An 18332-nucleotide genomic window follows, 5' to 3' on the forward strand; every position below is an offset into this window, starting at 1 on the left:
AGACATCAGCCTTAAACTTTGTTTTTGTCATTTACATCAGTTATATTTGTATAAAATACACCATATATTTTTGTGTCAGTACATTAATGAGCAGCATTTGTAAACTGTGTAAATATAAAGAAATGCCAAATCACATGCAGGTTTTTTTCGGACCGGAGACCATAATCGTGTAATAATTCATTTTATTATGATATGAAACGTCCAATTTTTCTTTCAATAATGTTTTTTAAAGTATTGCAAGAATTTCGTGATACTAAACTTTTTATTAGTTGTCATAGCAAGTGATTTTAAAAGTAGGATGGCTCACTTTTTATAAGATGACTGAAAATTTTACTTGAATTCCTATTCTTACTTTTGGAAACCTAATTGTTTTATCATTATTATTATTATATCTGTTGTTTCTAGAAGTAATAATTTTCATAATAGTCAATCGAAAAAATATAACCACACACACATTGTTTGTCCACAGAATAATTACACATTGTTAAATAAAAAGCGTCCCGCACGAAACTCTACCTTCGCCAGCAGGACCTCAATTTCAGACTCAGTAAAGTTTTTTTTTCTTTGTGCTTGTCATTCTCAAGCACAGAAATTCGGATATTGGCATGTGATCTTTTATATGGTAATGATATTAATTAGGGGGCGTTTACAAGGCGGAGATCTGACACCAGTCAGCTACGCACAATTTCAAGATCATTTGCGATTTATAAATGTCACATCTGAAAGAGAGGCGTACACACGTGTTTTTGTGTGCACACTCGTTTTCTCCGAATCGCACTTACGCACTTTTGAGAAATGATCTTCGAACAAATTTAGGATGGTTTTTACGCAACATTTTATAAATGAGGCCCCTGGTGCGAACGCAGATGGCCCTTAAAAGTTAGCTTTGGACACCTTTAAATGGATTTACTTGAATGCTGGGGACAGCTGTGAGCGCCTTCTTAGCAGGCGTAAGATTTTAGAGGTGGGGCATTATTCTTAACTGTCAATCACATCACAAGCAATTGTGGTTGGATGACAAACAGGATGTGCGTTACTAATTGAGAGAGCTATGTTGTTTCTATGTTTGTTAATTTATACATTTAAATAATATCCAGGGAATCAACTGGCTTTTCCACATAAGCCAACGGAGCTTTTAAATGTGTCATTGTTAAAGAGTCACACTTTGTATTCTTTTAGACAGTGGAGGGATTTTTGTACAGCAGTGATATTACTGACTGTCAAGACTGTCATTGGTCACATATCAGTGACAGGACTGATTAGAATGGGCTGGGTTCATTAAAAGTGGATTAATGTCATGTGAATCAATGTGACATTACCACTACATGACTCGTTAATCACAATGACCTGTCGCAAGAAGAACACCGAGGTTTGATTTTTCATTTCTGTGGTCACAGTTCAGCTGTAGACGTCCTCGGTTTTTTTGTGGACAGACCCCGGTTTTGGTGTCCTGTCCAGGCTGTAGCTGTCCTCAGAAATATGTGGATTCAAAAAAGCCAAGATACAAGATTCAGAATACAAGATATTTCCATTACCATCTATTTATTTAAAAATTGTTGCCTTTATAAATACATTTAGGTTGTCTATAAATACATTTAGACTGTCTGTCAAACTGCTATGCAAACAGCTATAGATCTTGTAAACAGGAGGGGCCAATAGATATGAATTAGCAGTTTGGGTTTGTAGCTTTAGATTGCATTATTATAGATTGTGTAATTTAGCATTACATAGCAGCTTAGTATAATAACTCCCTGTAATGGATCGTTTTGGATGCAAAACATTCTTTAGATTTTATAAGCATGCATTGATGTCTAAATGTGGTTTAGTATCATTTATATCCTATTTGAGTGTTTATTCATATTTTTAATTGGCTTTTTATTTTTATATTTTCAGTTTTGTTTGTAATTTTAATATATGCTTTTTGTTTTGTTTTTTAATGTCTGTTTAGCTTTTTATGTTTGTTTCAGTTTTAGTTTTAGTAATTTCAGTACTTCAAATTAAACTTATTTCAGTGAGTTGCCAAAGTAACATTTCTAAATTTCATTTATAAAACGGATAGTTCCAGTCCTTGATTATGATTGGCTGAGCTGCATTTGAAGCCATTGTATAATACTCTATAAACACATACCTGTGACCTCATTACATCAGTATTACTGGCCATTCTATTAAATATGACTGAGAAACTACATTGCATGGTGGAAGGATTATTAATGGGTTATCAATAAATTATTACATTTTTGTTGCTGTGTGTTTATTTTATGAAAACTTGCCGGCTATATGTAGTAACTGTTTAGTAGTATTCCGTGGAACTATGACTTCTTGGGGACTATTGCTTTAATAAGTTTTTATCTAATGTTTATATTTTGTCTTATTTCAGCTTTAATTACCAAAAATAATTCTTAATAGTTTGTGTTAACAATACCACTACTAAACTAGAAATGTCCCCAGTTTTCATTTGGAAAATCTGGTCACCTTACAATACACTCTGAGAGGGAGAGAGAGAGAGAGAGAGAGAGAGCTGTGAGGCATCGCTGGTCAGAGGCAGTTCATTAGCTTTCTTTTCTGAATTGGAGATGAGGTTGGATTTCCAGTTCCTGTGCAAACTGAAAGCTTGGAGGGAGAAAATATGAAGTAGGAGCAGCACATTCACACATGCACAGTCCTTATTGATCCAGCACAGATCATCAGCATTTAAGTCCACCTCTCTCCAGCTAAATGCCTCTGCGGTGACCACTCCACCCATTCCATACCTCTCAGAGCAATTGAGGTTTTTGTGTCAGGTCTATTTTTAAGCATGGCCCCTGAGATCACTGCACTTTAACTAAAGAGGAAAGGGAAGAGGTGTGCTTGCAGTTGCTGCGGGGTCGCCCCTCTCTTGTGCCACCAACCATTGCAGATTAGAAGTGTGTAATTAACAGCAGATTTCTATGTATTTAACTTTAGGGCTGAAGAAATTATATTTTTAGTTGTTTCTCTGAATTCGAAACTCTGAATTAAGTAGATGAAAAATGTTTTATGTAAAAACTAAAAGTAAACATTTTCCGCACACTATTTGATTTTTTATTGTATTTTATTGAAACCTAACTACCAAATAAAGGATATTGAAATGAATAAATTTCAATGAAATGAAATTTATGTCGCCAGAAAAATCACTGCAAATATATTATGAATATTCTATATATGTCGCCCAACCCTAATTCAACTTTGTTGCTGATAAAACAGTATAACACTTTGGTGAGACGGATATACAGTGTATGTATGTATGTATACAGGGGTGATATGTTGGAAAATCATGAGAAATTTGTCGGAGGTCAGACAGATTTGGCAGAGAAACCAAAGCTCTGGAAGCCAGACAGGTTTACGAAAAGATGCAAAACCACGTGAATGAAGAAAAAACCCCACAATGCCTTTGCTTTAGCTGTAAAAACACCCCTTTGCTGAGTTAAAAGCCTGCCACTCTACATCCTGAAACTTCAAACAAAATAGCTCTGACTAAATGTGTTATGGATGTGTTTACTGATACTAAGTCCTTTTAATACTGTTTTCATAAACTTTGACACACATTTTTCAGTTGAAAAATGCTGATCAAGAACAGCTGATCAGGATACAAATATTGTTCAGCTGTGTAGGTGATGTGTGTTTTCTTAATACATTAGCATGGTTTCTTCATTAGCAATGTTTCTTAGCATGGGTTCCACTGAACATTGTTTTCTTTTTTTGTCATTTTGAAAAAGCATGTGTCAAGAATGGACTCTGTCCCCTCTTTTCCTTGATTCCCTTTTCCACAACTCATGACCTCTCACCCCAATAGCACTGACCAATCAGTAAACAAACCTGACTGATATACTTCATCTCATAATATTATGTAAAATGGGAAAGGATTTGAGAATAATAGTTGTGTTTTATGCAAATATTTGAAATCCTACTGGGCATTTTAATATCAAATTTCTTCTCTTTTCTCAATACTAAACAAACCGACTGACAGAAATAATTTCTCTTGATCCATCATAAATGTCCAGCCGTTTATATGCGAATGGTGCGGACTGGGGCAGTGTCTCATGGGCTGAGCTGTCTTATCCTCACTGGATCACTGACACAGGATCTCCCTCGTGCAGAAATAGCCAGAGTCCAAGGGCAATATGCTGGACTACGGGTGCTTCCGTCAGCCTGTGTTTTGGAAAGTTGGCCTAGTGTTTACAAGAGCCTCAGCGTTCTATTAAAGGTCTCTCACTTCCTATCTGGTGTGTGAGGCCTAGTGATGGGGGTAATGGGGTAAAATTGATGTACAGTACAGAGTCTTTTGACAGCTGGCCCCAGCATTTGACTGTACTGATGGGCTTTAGGGCTTCTTCTGGGTGAACTGGACTATGCTCTGTGCATCTCGATTGCATTGACATGGCTGTAAAACGAGCATTCGAGAGTAGTACGTTCCCTTGTGACCTCATTTTTTTTTCTGGTCATGTCTTTCAGCACTTCTTCTGTTCATCTCTGAGTCAGAGTACATTTGTCACACTCCGAAAAATAAAGAGAGCTACAAGACAGCAAATCTGCTTGGTTGGGGGCCCGAGTGAATGACAGGCATTGTTGTGTGGCTGTTTTTAGCCAGAGGAAAATGGCAAAGTGAGCTCCCTGAGGTGAAGCGCTACCGTCTGGATGCACAGGGAGGAGAACACACACATTACTTATCCACAAACTCAGCTGGTACTGAAGCAGCACATCTCTCTAGAGCTCAAATCTAAAAAGGTCCCAAAAGTGGCCAAAGTCTTAGGGCAGACTTGCCTGCCAAGGAAAATGCGCCTTATGAAATGGAAAGTCTGAAGTCATTTACAGTATGCCAGAAAAGATTAACCAAGAAATACAGTCCGCACCGAAGTATAGGAAGCATTGGGGTTAGAATCCATTATATCCAATAGGAAGAGATGGGAATGTGGACGTGATTGTATATGTTATGATGTTTTCTGAAATTCATTTGTTGTTCAGTTTGTGTATGGGTAGAAGTTAATGAGTTTTTTTTTGTTAGCCGTCAAGAATTAAGTTCCTCTTCAAATGCAGTGCATACTCAGACAGTACATGTACATGACCTTTGATGTGTGAAATGAACTTGGTGATGCTGCGCTTGTGAAAAAGTTTGCAACGAAAAAGTCAGAGTCAGATGGCAGTGCCATAGTAATTGTCATATAGTCATTCAATTTAAATTATTTTCAATTTATATATGTGCATTCATAATACAAATTGTTCCAAAACTTTTATTTGATCAGTTCATGCTGATTAATGGTTGACAGTAGATCTCAAAAATGATCATATGACCATGTGTGAACAAAACAAATCTTGATAATGGAACAAACCTATCTTATCACAAAATTCTTCCTCCCTCTTGATTGGTTAAGAAGAGTTCCTATGTCCGGCATGACTGTAAAAGGAAAGGTGGTACTTAGCCTGCATGTTCTCTGCTTGGGACGACAGAGTGCTGACTCGTCATATTTGCTGTTTATGGGGCCTATAAAGAGGGAAGTTAGCTTGAGCTGAGTTCTGGTTGCAGACATTGTCTGGAAGTGGCAAGAGGAAACCATATTTTCATTGCATCATGTGGACATTCTTTATGTAAATAACATTTTTGACTTAAGTGGTTACAGAATTTTTATTAGGAAGATCAGCAGGATGTAAAGATAAAGAAGAGCAAAAAAGTTTGACTTTTGCTAATGGAGCAATCTGTTTGGCCGACCAATGGAAGACTGTTTGTTTTTACAAACTGTTGGTAACAGTTCCGAAATTGCACATTTCATCTACAATATTTCCAAAGTGTTCGTTTTTTGCAATTCAAATTATGATGTTTTCTGAAATTCATTTGTTGTTCAGTTTGTGTATGGGTAGAAGTTAATGAGTTTTTTTTTGTTAGCCGTCAAGAATTAAGTTCCTCTTCAAATGCAGTGCATACTCAGACAGTACATGTACATGACCTTTGATGTGTGAAATGAACTTGGTGATGCTGCGCTTGTGAAAAAGTGTGCAACGAAAAAGTCAGAGTCAGATGGCAGTGCCATAGTAATTATGTCATATAGTCATTCAATTTAAATTATTTTCAATTTATATATGTGCATTCATAATACAAATTGTTCCAAAACTTTTATTTGATCAGTTCATGCTGATTAATGGTTGACAGTAGATCTAAAAAATGATCATATGACCATGTGTGAACAAAACAAATCTTGATAATGGAACAAACCTATCTTATCACAAAATTCTTCCTCCCTCTTGATTGGTTAAGAAGAGTTCCTATGTCCGGCATGACTGTAAAAGGAAAGGTGGTACTTAGCCTGCATGTTCTCTGCTTGGGACGACAGAGTGCTGACTCGTCATATTTGCTGTTTATGGGGCCTATAAAGAGGGAAGTTAGCTTGAGCTGAGTTCTGGTTGCAGACATTGTCTGGAAGTGGCAAGAGGAAACCATATTTTCATTGCATCATGTGGACATTCTTTATGTAAATAACATTTTTGACTTAAGTGGTTACAGAATTTTTATTAGGAAGATCAGCAGGATGTAAAGATAAAGAAGAGCAAAAAAGTTTGACTTTTGCTAATGGAGCAATCTGTTTGGCCGACCAATGGAAGACTGTTTGTTTTTACAAACTGTTGGTAACAGTTCCGAAATTGCACATTTCATCTACAATATTTCCAAAGTGTTCGTTTTTTGCAATTCAAACCACCAGGTAATCTATTTGCAAGAGCTCAGTGGGGAGCAGCTCTCAATAGCTCTTCTCCTCAGTGTGTAGTCTGATGTTATGTAAAATGCTGTTCTTTTGCTCTGGTTGAGCCTGAGAGGCTCTCTTGGCATGTTTGAGTTCAGTGTTCTTGTCTGGCTCTTGGCTGGGTTCCAGTGCTTAAATCCCTACCTCCCTCCCCAACCACCTCCTCCTCCTCCTCCTCCTCTCATCCCCATCCGCATTTCCCCCTTCGGCCCGTGGCAGCAGGACCAGCCTCTGTGCCACAGATGCCCACAGTTGCTCAGGGCTCTCGACATGGGAACAAAGCATTGGCAGGACCAAGGGAACCCGTCTGTTAGTGTGCTACTCCTCCAGTGCAAAAATCTAAAATTTCAGATATGAAGCACCTCCAAGCAGTAGGATGATCATCCTGCTCCTCTTTCTTTTCTGCTCATGTTCCAAATGAATTTTGTTATTCTGAAATTTCTTGGTGTTTTTTGAATATTTTATGCTAATGTACATGTATCGGTACAGTAACATATCGGTTATTGGCTGATATTAGAGATATTTTTTTTATTGGATGTTGGATACATATTGGCCTACTGTACAGTATATTGAATATTCTATTGTGCATGCAGTGTTGTTAATTAAAATGAAAGCTATTAAAATTTTTGTTTTTTTTGCTTAGTGAAATAAATCAAAAATAAAATATAAATATTAGATGAAAAACTTTTTTGTAGTTTGTTGTCTAGGCAAAAGTTAAAATTTTAGTTTAAGTTGAAGTGCTGAAATTACTGAAATAAATAATTATAATATAAAACTATATATTAATATTTAGAAATATAAACAATTTAAAACTAATACAAATGACAACAGTACATAAAATTACTAAAACTAAATTTAAAATGAAAACTGAAAATATAAAAATATACGCTAATTCAAAATTGTAATATAATGGTAAAAATTGCTAAAATAACACTGCATTTTTATTTCCCCTATTTTTGCATTTAGATTATCTAATTTAATAACATTATTAAATGTGAACTTTAGCAAATCTTAAGATGAATTAACTGTCATGCTGCACATGTAATGTTGTGATGTGTAAATTCACTTGAAACAAATAAAGTTTTTGAATTTCCTTTTTAGTTTATTTAGATAAAATAGCATAGCATTTTGATAACAGACATATCTGAGGAAATTTTAATATCCTAACTAACACAAGAACAATGATTGACTTTGGCCAGACTTTTAAATGTCAGACAAGTTTTATACACCTTGAGCCTCGACAGATTTATATAACTCTAGAAATACCTCCAAACCACTTAAATAGAGGTTCCTCCTGTGCTGTAACGCCCCTCACATCAATGCCACACTAGGCTTAGCAAGGCAGAAAGTTACACAATGAGGTATGCAACCGGCTCTAGGGGCAAGTTGAATGCTCTTTAAATCATTGTGTAGCAAGGTCAGCGTGGGGTCCAGGAAGGTCAGGCTTTTCCACCCAGGCCTGTCACCTCCTATTGATTCGCTCGTCATTCGTTGGGGTCTGCTCGTCGATTCCGCCCCCTGCGCCATGTCTCCATCGGCACCCACATCCATCGGGGAGATCTGGCGCTATGGCTGGGCATGGGAGTGCCAGCCAATCCCCTCCCCTGGCTCCCCCATCCTCAGCCAGAATCAATCCCAGGCGGGCCCCCTCCCTGTTGCCCCGTTTCCAGTTGAATTGCCCTCATTCTTCTCAGGGAGCCTCTCGGGGGACAGCTCCAGCCGTGCATGGCAATGAGATGCCTGAGCACTCAGCTACTGCACCTCCCATGCTCATAACACTCACACCTGGGATCACCATTTCATTTCAGCGTCCCGGTGAAATGGAAAGGTAATCTTAATCTCTCTCTCGCTCGATTGCTCTCTTTCAATTTCTTCAGATCTTTAAAGGGATAGTTGCCCAAAAATGAAAATTCTGTCATCAATTACTCACCATCGTGTCATTTCAAAGCTGTATGACTTTCTTTCTTTTGTGAAACAAAAAAGAAGATATTTTGAAAAATGTCTCAATGGTTTTTTTCGATGGGATCCAAACTTTTTATTTATTGTATGGATAAAAACAGATAAACCATTTTTTTCAATATAAGAATGTCTTTCCAAATCTGTATGACTTTCTTTCTTCTGAGGAAGACAAAAGAAGATATATTGAAAAATGTATTTTCCCCCCATACAGTGATAGTCAATGGGGGTCCAAACTTTATATTTACTGTATGGATAAAAACAGATGAAACATTCTTTAAAATAAGAATGTCTTCTCAAACCTGTAAAAAATGTCTCAATGGCGTTTTTTTTTTTTTTGACCATACAATAAAAACCAATGGGGTCCAAACAGTATCATAACATCTAAGTCTTAATGTGAAAATTCCTTTGTTAGTGTTTTCAGGGTAATGCACTGACAGTATTCTTGATTAGATAAATCACACTGATTTGACGAGGAACATTTGCTCTGTTTGGAGGAAAACAGATCTAGAATTAGTCATCGTTACTCTTGCCCCTCGTATCACCTTGGCACTGTTAACTACAGTTGGCGATGCAACATCCTCCATCACAACCCCTTGATTAAGTGTTAATCAATTGGAGCTAAGATAGACAAATTGTGCCTAAATGTTAACCTCGTGGTGCTATACTCAATTATGCTAATAATCTGTTCATTTGATGGTTAATGAAACAACTGAGACCTTGCTCTTGGTATTGATTTCCCATTTGGTGCTCTCTTAAGGGACAAGGTTAGTTAGGCAAGAGGTTGGCTCATTTATCTGATCTAATGATCAATGTCTCAGAGTGATATGCTTACACAATGCACACGAGCGTGATGACAGCTCCTTGGACACAAAAAAATAGCCGGCTGTTGAACAGCGAGTGCCCTGGTCAACTGTGAAACCTCGCATGTCAATCCAGAAGGACAATAACCCTCTGAGTTCCAACTTGAGTTGCCATGGCAACATTATCTCAGCCCACCACTACCTGCAGCCATTGGACATCCTGATCACAATATCAATCCAATGCACACAGATTAGCTTGGAAGCAGGCTTCGTCAATGAGAAGAGCATAGGGTTAAAATTCACACAGAAATTGTGTTTTGATTTTAACTCCACATAAATAAGAGTCTTTTCTTAGAAAAGCCAGAAAGCTTGGTAAATATAGTGCAACGGCTATTGGCTAACATGGATGCTATATATACAGTAGTGTTGATCTCTTCTATTAAATTACTGATGGAAATAATAATAGTTTTTTTTTTCAAGAATGGTGACAAGACACTTAATTGCAATCAGTAAAGGACGTCTCTTATGCTCACCAAAACTGCATTTATTTGATGGAATTACAGTTAAAACCGTAATACTGTGAAATATTATTAGAAGAACAGTTTTCTATTTCAGTATATTTTAAAATGTAATTTGTGTCACATGATCCTTCAGAAAGCATTCTAATATGCTGAATTGGTAATAATAAGAAATATTTCTTGAACATTAATGTTAAAAACAGTTGTGCATTTTTTTCAGGGCTCTTAGATAAATAAATAGTTAAAAAGAACAGTGCTTATTTGAAATAGAAATATTTTGTAATGTTATAGATGTATAACATTTACAACATATTTCTATTTCTTTTTTGTCACTGTTGATCAATTGAATGGTTCCTTGCTGAATAAAAGTATTAATTTCTTAAAAAATAAATAAATAAATCCTGATCCCTAAATGTTAACCTCGTGGTGCTATACTCAATTATGCTAATAATCTGTTCATTTGATGGTTAATGAAACAACTGAGACCTTGCTCTTGGTATTGATTTCCCATTTGGTGCTCTCTTAAGGGACAAGGTTAGTTAGGCAAGAGGTTGGCTCATTTATCTGATCTAATGATCAATGTCTCAGAGTGATATGCTTACACAATGCACACGAGCGTGATGACAGCTCCTTGGACACAAAAAAAATAGCCGGCTGTTGAACAGCGAGTGCCCTGGTCAACTGTGAAACCTCGCATGTCAATCCAGAAGGACAATAACCCTCTGAGTTCCAACTTGAGTTGCCATGGCAACATTATCTCAGCCCATCACTACCTGCAGCCATTGGACATCCTGATCACAATATCAATCCAATGCACACAGATTAGCTTGGAAGCAGGCTTCGTCAATGAGAAGAGCATAGGGTTAAAATTCACACAGAAATTGTGTTTTGATTTTAACTCCACATAAATAAGAGTCTTTTCTTAGAAAAGCCAGAAAGCTTGGTAAATATAGTGCAACGGCTATTGGCTAACATGGATGCTATATATACAGTAGTGTTGATCTCTTCTATTAAATTACTGATGGAAATAATAATAGTTTTTTTTTTCAAGAATGGTGACAAGACACTTAATTGCAATCAGTAAAGGACGTCTCTTATGCTCACCAAAACTGCATTTATTTGATGGAATTACAGTTAAAACCGTAATACTGTGAAATATTATTAGAAGAACAGTTTTCTATTTCAGTATATTTTAAAATGTAATTTGTGTCACATGATCCTTCAGAAAGCATTCTAATATGCTGAATTGGTAATAATAAGAAATATTTCTTGAACATTAATGTTAAAAACAGTTGTGCATTTTTTTCAGGGCTCTTAGATAAATAAATAGTTAAAAAGAACAGTGCTTATTTGAAATAGAAATATTTTGTAATGTTATAGATGTATAACATTTACAACATATTTCTATTTCTTTTTTGTCACTGTTGATCAATTGAATGGTTCCTTGCTGAATAAAAGTATTAATTTCTTAAAAAATAAATAAATAAATCCTGATCCAACACTTTTCACACCTTGTTATATTAATGTTTTGATGTTTCAGAAGTTTAATTTTTATATATTTTTCAAAATATTGGAAAATGTGTTTATTGTTTGACTTTTCTAATTTAAGACTAAAATGATTGAAAATTACAAAATGTTAGCTAAATTTTTGTCAAAGCACAATAACTATGACCAAAATAATAACTGTAAAAGTGAACACTTCCTGTAAAAGCATAAAAATGTTGATTAATCCGGTGGACCGTAGTGTTGTTCAACAGAATTGTTTCAGCCCAAGTGCTGAGTCGAGATCTGAGCCTGATTTCCTGCCGTCCATGCCAGGAGTGAAGCGTAATAGAGATGTTTAAAGTGTATCTGCTTTGCTTGCATTCCATTATGTGCTGCTGCTAAAATAATAAACGCACGGGTTACTTTGGGACACCTCCCTCTGAGCCACAATTGCATTGTTGTGATTGGCTCTTTCGTGAGGTTCCCTTTTCTAACTCCGAAAGCCATACTTGTGTGCAGATCGTAGGAGCATCTGTCACATCTAAGAAAGTCATTTCGACAGCAGAGATTTATGTTCACTCTTTTCTATCCTCAAGACCAGTCACCTATCTATCTGTTTGTATGCGAACTTGTCCCTCCTGACAGGCGAAACCCAAACAAACATAAGGAAACATGAATATTGCATTTCCCAAGATGCTCATGCGTCTATTACTGCGCCTTTATGGTGTTAAACATGGTAAATTGAGTAGACGGGGGAGAGAAAGTGTCTCGCTGGGAGTGCTGGAGCGTCTCATCTCCCCATCATGCAGTGCTCCAAGAGCCATATTAGCTTTTAATCAGATTCCACCAGTTCATTAAAGCTGTCTCCTTGTGCATTCCTTGGATGTTGAGGGAGGTGGCCACTTTTTCATGTGTGAGAGAGTCTGGTAGAGCAATGCCCACTGTAAAGAACAGAGCCGTAACAAGGCTGGAGTCTTTGTTCCGAGACTCAGACGCCTGAGGGGAGTTTGCACAAAGACATGGATTCTGTTAGAAAGTCTTGTCATTTGTGTGAATATACAAGAAGAGAAATGTCAGGAGACTCTGATAGCAGCAACAGCCTTGATTGTGTGTGTGTATGTAGATGCTATATGTGTGTGTGTGTGTTACGAGTGAGCGCATGTGTTTGCTAGCACAGCTTTACCCTACAGACATGCAGCAGGTCACCTAGGTGTTGCTGAATGTTCTTTCCTATCTACAGGCCCCTTTTACACCTGGCATTAATGTGTTTCCAGTGAACGGATCACTAAAAACACTTTCAGAGGTGGTCTGGGATTGATTTTGATGACATTTAGCACATGCATCCTATAAATCAGGGATCCTCAAATCTGGCCCACGAGATCCACTTTCCTTCAGAGTTTAGCTCCAACCCTAATCAAACACACCTGAGCATGCTAATCAATGTCTTCAGGATCATTAGAAAATCACAGGTAAGTAAGTTTGATCAGGGTTGGAGCTAAACTCTGCAGCGCATTGGCCCTCCAGGGTAAGATTTGAGGAACCCTGCTATAAATCATTCAAGTATTTTAGGAATTGGCATCTTGATAACCAACGAAGTCATCACTGATGTTGTTTTCTGCAGCAAGACTGTATTTATTCTATATATTTTTTATCATTTTCAGTGTATTGTAACAAAGTTTGTAGATCGGGAAGGAGGAGGCGGGAACTGGCGAACATTTAAAACTTTAATAAAATAAACCAACACAAAACAAAAGTAAAGCGGTAGCCCCTCGCGGACGACTGCCGCACACAAAACACAAAATAAAATCCAGGCCTGGTCCTCCCTCGTCCAACAATGTCGTCACTCCTCCTTTTATCCTTCCGAAGCTCCTCCGTGGGACTCGAGAGCGGTGAGTGGCACAGGTGTCGTGCATTATATATACACCTTGCTACGTGTACTGTATTAGGCTAACCGAGACTTGTCATTTGCACTTATATATTGTTGCTCTTTTGTTAGTTTTTACTGCTTTTATTATCCTCATTTGTAAGTCACTTTGGATAAAAGCGTCTGCTAAATGACAATGTAAATGTAAAACTCTTCTTTACCTGTTATAAGCTAAGCGAAGCTATTAGCTTGCTAACTGAAGGCTAGTAAAACCACAAAAGGTAAATGTTTATTATGATCATTTGTAGCTTCAAATATAAAATATGATCTGTGATATATAACTATAAAGCATCAATAAACATTTTGATTGATTGTTTTTTGTTTATTTTAACCAGGCACAGAATAGAGTAACCATAACATTTAGTCTCAGCTGATGGAGTAACTTTGGGATGGAATTATTGGTGTTTATTCACATAAAATCATACTTGATACTGTATTTATTCTGCATTCTCTCAGCACTGACATGATGTAGCGTTACAGCTTTCCTACTATGCTACATTCTGTGTCACTCACTCTTCACAGTCATTTGGGTGTAAAATGCCAGCCAAAATATGCCCCAGATGCGTTTGTTTACCCTCGGCCATAAACCTGAACTGTTTACTCACTGCATACCGTGATGACATCATTGCCTGTTGCATTGTAGCCTGCGTTATTGTTCAGAGCTTGCTAGGTTTGACTCAATCATGGAAAAGGTGAGAGGAGTCACACTCAGCAGCGTTCTCATGCCTTTCTCTTTTTCTCTCTCTCTCGGCTTGCAGACGCCATCAATAACAGGATGTTAATGCTAGACGGAATGCCTGCAGTCCGAGTCAAAGCAGAACCTCTGGAATCTGAGAGAGGGGTAAGAGAACAGTTGTTTTTCATACAATTTTTGTCCTAACCTCCCATCTATACTCCTGTACCACCCTCTACTTCTTTCACCCCTCACACACCCACCCCCTCGCTGTGATACCCTAATTAATCCCAGGCACTTGTGTGTGTGTGTGTGTGCAAAGCAGCCCTGATGTGGAGAGCCACAGCTGGAGCAGGAATGCTCCCAGGGCTTACAGTCAGGGCCACTGCAGCCAGGGCAGCCATTTTGGCAGGGCTCAAGCACAGATGCAGAGACACTTCTGTAGGGAGTCGTTCTCTCTTTTATGTCATTATTTCCTCATATGCTGCTTACTTAAGTGCACATGTACTGTACATGATCATCTAGGCTCACCTACTGGCACTATTAGAGTATCTATCAGGGGTTTTTAAACTGGGGTCCAGGGACACCCAGGGGCCCGCAAGAGAGTGCTACACTTTCAGAAACAGCCCTAAAATATACACTACATAAAATACTTTAATCTTAAATATCTTTTAAAAAACAATTTCTGAAACAAGTACAAAAACTGTCTGGGGCGGTTTCAAAGGTACTTATCAATAAAAAAAATCTAAAATATTAATAAAAAAATACTAATATGTACACTTTAGAGACTAATGCACCTTTAAATTAAAATGCACTAAAATGCACCTTTATGGGATAAATATGGTACAAAGGTGTGCCTTTTGAAAAGGTACTACCTCGGTGACAGCTTTTGTACCTTTTATTCTGAGAGTATAGGATGTCTGTGAGGCACTTCAGAAAGAATGGTTTTAAAGATATTCTAGGACTGTTCATTTCTTACTTTCTTTTCATCAAAGAATCCTAAAAAAAGTCATATGTTTCCACCAAAGTGTAAAGCAGCACAACATTCTGAAGAATCATGTGACACTGAAGACTAGAACAATGGCTCCTGAAAATTCAGCGTTTCCATCAGGGGAATAAATTACATTTTAAAATATATTAAAATGTAAAACAGTTATTAATTTTTTTTTATAATAATTCACAATATTGCAGGTTTTTTTTTTACTGTTTTTGATCAAATAAATGCAGCCTTAATGAGTATAAGAAGCTTTTTTCAAAAACTTATTTCATAAAAACTGACTTCAAGCTTTTGAACAGAAGTGCATCATTAAAAAACAAAACACTATAGATTATGTTTTTATTTGTTAGTGTTACAAGCTAAGGCTGTCAATAGAATAAAATAATCATGATTAATCGAATAGATTCCAATATTCATCTGTTTCAGTCAAAACATTTAGCTGTATTTTTTGGGGGGAAAAGGGCCCCTCACAAGAGATCCTCATATTCCATGGTCTTTGGCATCAAAAAGTTTTAAAACCCCTGAACAATACAGCTAACCTTTTAGCATTATCATTAAACCTTTGACTCAGGAATGCATGACTTGGTATATAAAGTTAATTCTGTGCCATGTAAGTGCATTAACATATTAATCAAATCCATTACAGTATAAGTAATAGAGCCATTCAGTCATTCATTGTGATGCACTGTTTAGTGAACTGCTCCACATTATTTGCTCAATTAATGAAAAGCAGAAAAGCAGATATGGATAGATGCACTATTTTCTTGGAGAGTGGGGGAAAAGGGCCCCTCACAAGAGATCCTCATATTCCATGGTCTTTGGCATCAAAAAGTTTTAAAACCCCTGAACAATACAGCTAACCTTTTAGCATATCATTAAACCTTTGACTCAGGAATGCATGACTTGGTATATAAAGTTAATTCTGTGCCATGTAAGTGCATTAACATATTAATCAAATCCATTACAGTATAAGTAATAGAGCCATTCAGTCATTCATTGTGATGCACTGTTTAGTGAACTGCTCCACATTATTTGCTCAATTAATGAAAAGCAGAAAAGCAGATATGGATAGATGCACTATTTTCTTGGAGAGAGAACTAGTTGCGTCTGAGAGCCAACAGCATACCCTTGTTGTGTTCTACTTCACAAGCCAGCATAGCAACACCTTGCTTCCTTCCTGCGAAAAGGCTGGTAGACATATTTATCCATATGCGTCGAAATCCTGCCAAGCGCCAGGAAGTGTGCAACCTACACAATGACTCTTTGAAGTGCATTCCATCGCTCAAGCATGGTCGTCGTTCTGGTGGCCGCTTGCCAAGACCTTGCTGAGAATGGTTTGCCCCAGTTAATGCCCTCACCAGCTAGACAGATATCTCACGCAGGATCCCCGAATAAAGTGTAAGTCATCAGCAAAGAGCCAAGGTGGAAAGTACAGAGGAGAGAGCGGTTGAGGTTTTAAAACGTTTCTACAGAAACTGACGTTCAAACAAGAACAGAAATCTGCGTGCAAAAAAGCTTTTTATCACCTCAAAGCCTTTGATTTAGGTTTTTTTCCATATGAAAGGAGGTCATGTGTGCTACGATACTCCATAATTCGCAGTTTCAGTTTGCTGTTGTTTACGGTTTCATCTGGTTTTCTTTTCAAACATACAGCCTAATGGATCAGCCAGTGATACCATCTGAATAATCATGAGCACCTTATGAGTGCAGTTCTTGATTATTTGCCATTTTTATCTTCAAGTGCTTTGAACCTGCCTTTGAGCAAAATAAAAACACAGTGAAACTAAATTCAGAGCTCTACAAGGCCAAATTGACTAGAGTGTAAAGAGTGGAGATGAGATCTATTTGAGAAAGCGGTTTGTCTCAGATGGCTGCAAAGACCGGAGGCTACAGCGGCCGCAGGCACAGATCCACATGTCTAATATACACACACACAAACAAAAAACGTATGCAGTATAAAGCCTTTTAAGCGTACCCTAAAGGGTACATCACAAAATTCACTAGAACTAGAGAGAGAGTTCGCTACAGACAAACATGCTACTGAGTGATCTGTTTCAGCAGGAAATATGGAGGTTGCATTACTGCTCCAAGAAACTGACCAGAAACGTTTTGTCCCTTTTGCTGGGATCAACAAAGGATCTCTTGGGTATTACAGAGGCAGGTTTTTCTATTAGATAGCAAGTCTAAGTATGATGCTGATTTGGTCATTAGCAGCACCTCCCTTCCCTTTCATACAACCCTCATTAGTAGGTTGCTGATTGCATGCTATGCTAATAGAAATTCACTTACTGGGCTTGATTACCACCCTGTCTGTGCAGCTGAGCAGTATTTTCCAAGACTAAAATACTAAAATTCACAAAAAATCTGACCATGTTCTGCATTTATTACAGAAAAAAATGGTCATGCACAAATTACATGCATTTCCTTTAAAATATGGAGTATTTTAAGAGTTAGTATTTGATTTGCGATCAGGTTCATGAATGTTAAATGACATGATGTGTTTCATCTGAATTAGCAGATATATAACATTTACTCAAAACTTTCATTTAAATGTTTAAAAAAATCTAGAAATATGGCGGAAGGTTGTAACACTACTTTCCCCTTTTGCGTCTACTGGACCTATAAAGATTGAACAAAAGGGATATATCTGTCATGTTTTATGCATTTATTTAATAATGCCTTGCTTCAATATTTTTATCAATTAATTAATTTTTCAAAATCTTTGTTTTATTATTAAAATGCTTAGTTTTCAAATGCAAAATGTAAATCTTTCAGCTGACCCACAAGAGAAAACTGAATTGTAGATCTATTATCCCATGATAGCCCCACTAGTCAATTGAGTAGAGCTGTGAAAAATTTTCATTGTGCTTTTCTTTTAGCCCAAAAACTCCTGACTAAATCACCATTGAACCATTGTTGTCAGCACGGTCACACTTTGCAGAAAGGGGTCTCTTTGTTCTAAAAGTACTGCTCTTTTCCCTGCCCAGTCAAATTAGTATTGTAACCCTGACCTTGAGGTCATGTGTCTTGACCTCTGAGCCCTGAATGACCCAACCTGGGTTTTTACGGGTCACTTCAGCATATTTAATTGCCTGACATTTGTTTGTTTTTGGATTCAAATGCAGTTTTATTGTACCGCATACTGCTGATTCATGGTCAGCAGCGCTCAGAGTGGCTCCACGTGTCCAGAGTAAAAATAGTATGAGCTCGGGGGGGGGGGGGGCAAATTT

At 37.3% G+C, this 18332-nt stretch overlaps 1 protein-coding gene across 4 annotated transcripts in view; it reads left to right on the plus strand.

Moving 5' to 3' along the window:
• LOC107569427 (Krueppel-like factor 12) overlaps nucleotides 1–18332 on the plus strand; it is a 42577-nt gene that overhangs the window by 9531 nt on the left and 14714 nt on the right. For all 4 annotated transcript variants that reach the window (XM_016255535.1, XM_016255531.1, XM_016255542.1 and 1 more), the window contains exon 2: nucleotides 14191–14273. In XM_016255535.1, coding sequence (XP_016111021.1) covers nucleotides 14208–14273 — 66 coding nt within the window. In that variant the 5' untranslated portion in view covers nucleotides 14191–14207. The remainder of the gene's footprint in view (nucleotides 1–14190; nucleotides 14274–18332) is intronic.

Source organism: Sinocyclocheilus grahami, unplaced genomic scaffold (genome assembly GCF_001515645.1).
Source record: "Sinocyclocheilus grahami isolate Dianchi unplaced genomic scaffold, SAMN03320097.WGS_v1.1 scaffold28.1, whole genome shotgun sequence".
NCBI classification, from domain to species: Eukaryota; Metazoa; Chordata; class Actinopteri; order Cypriniformes; family Cyprinidae; genus Sinocyclocheilus; species Sinocyclocheilus grahami.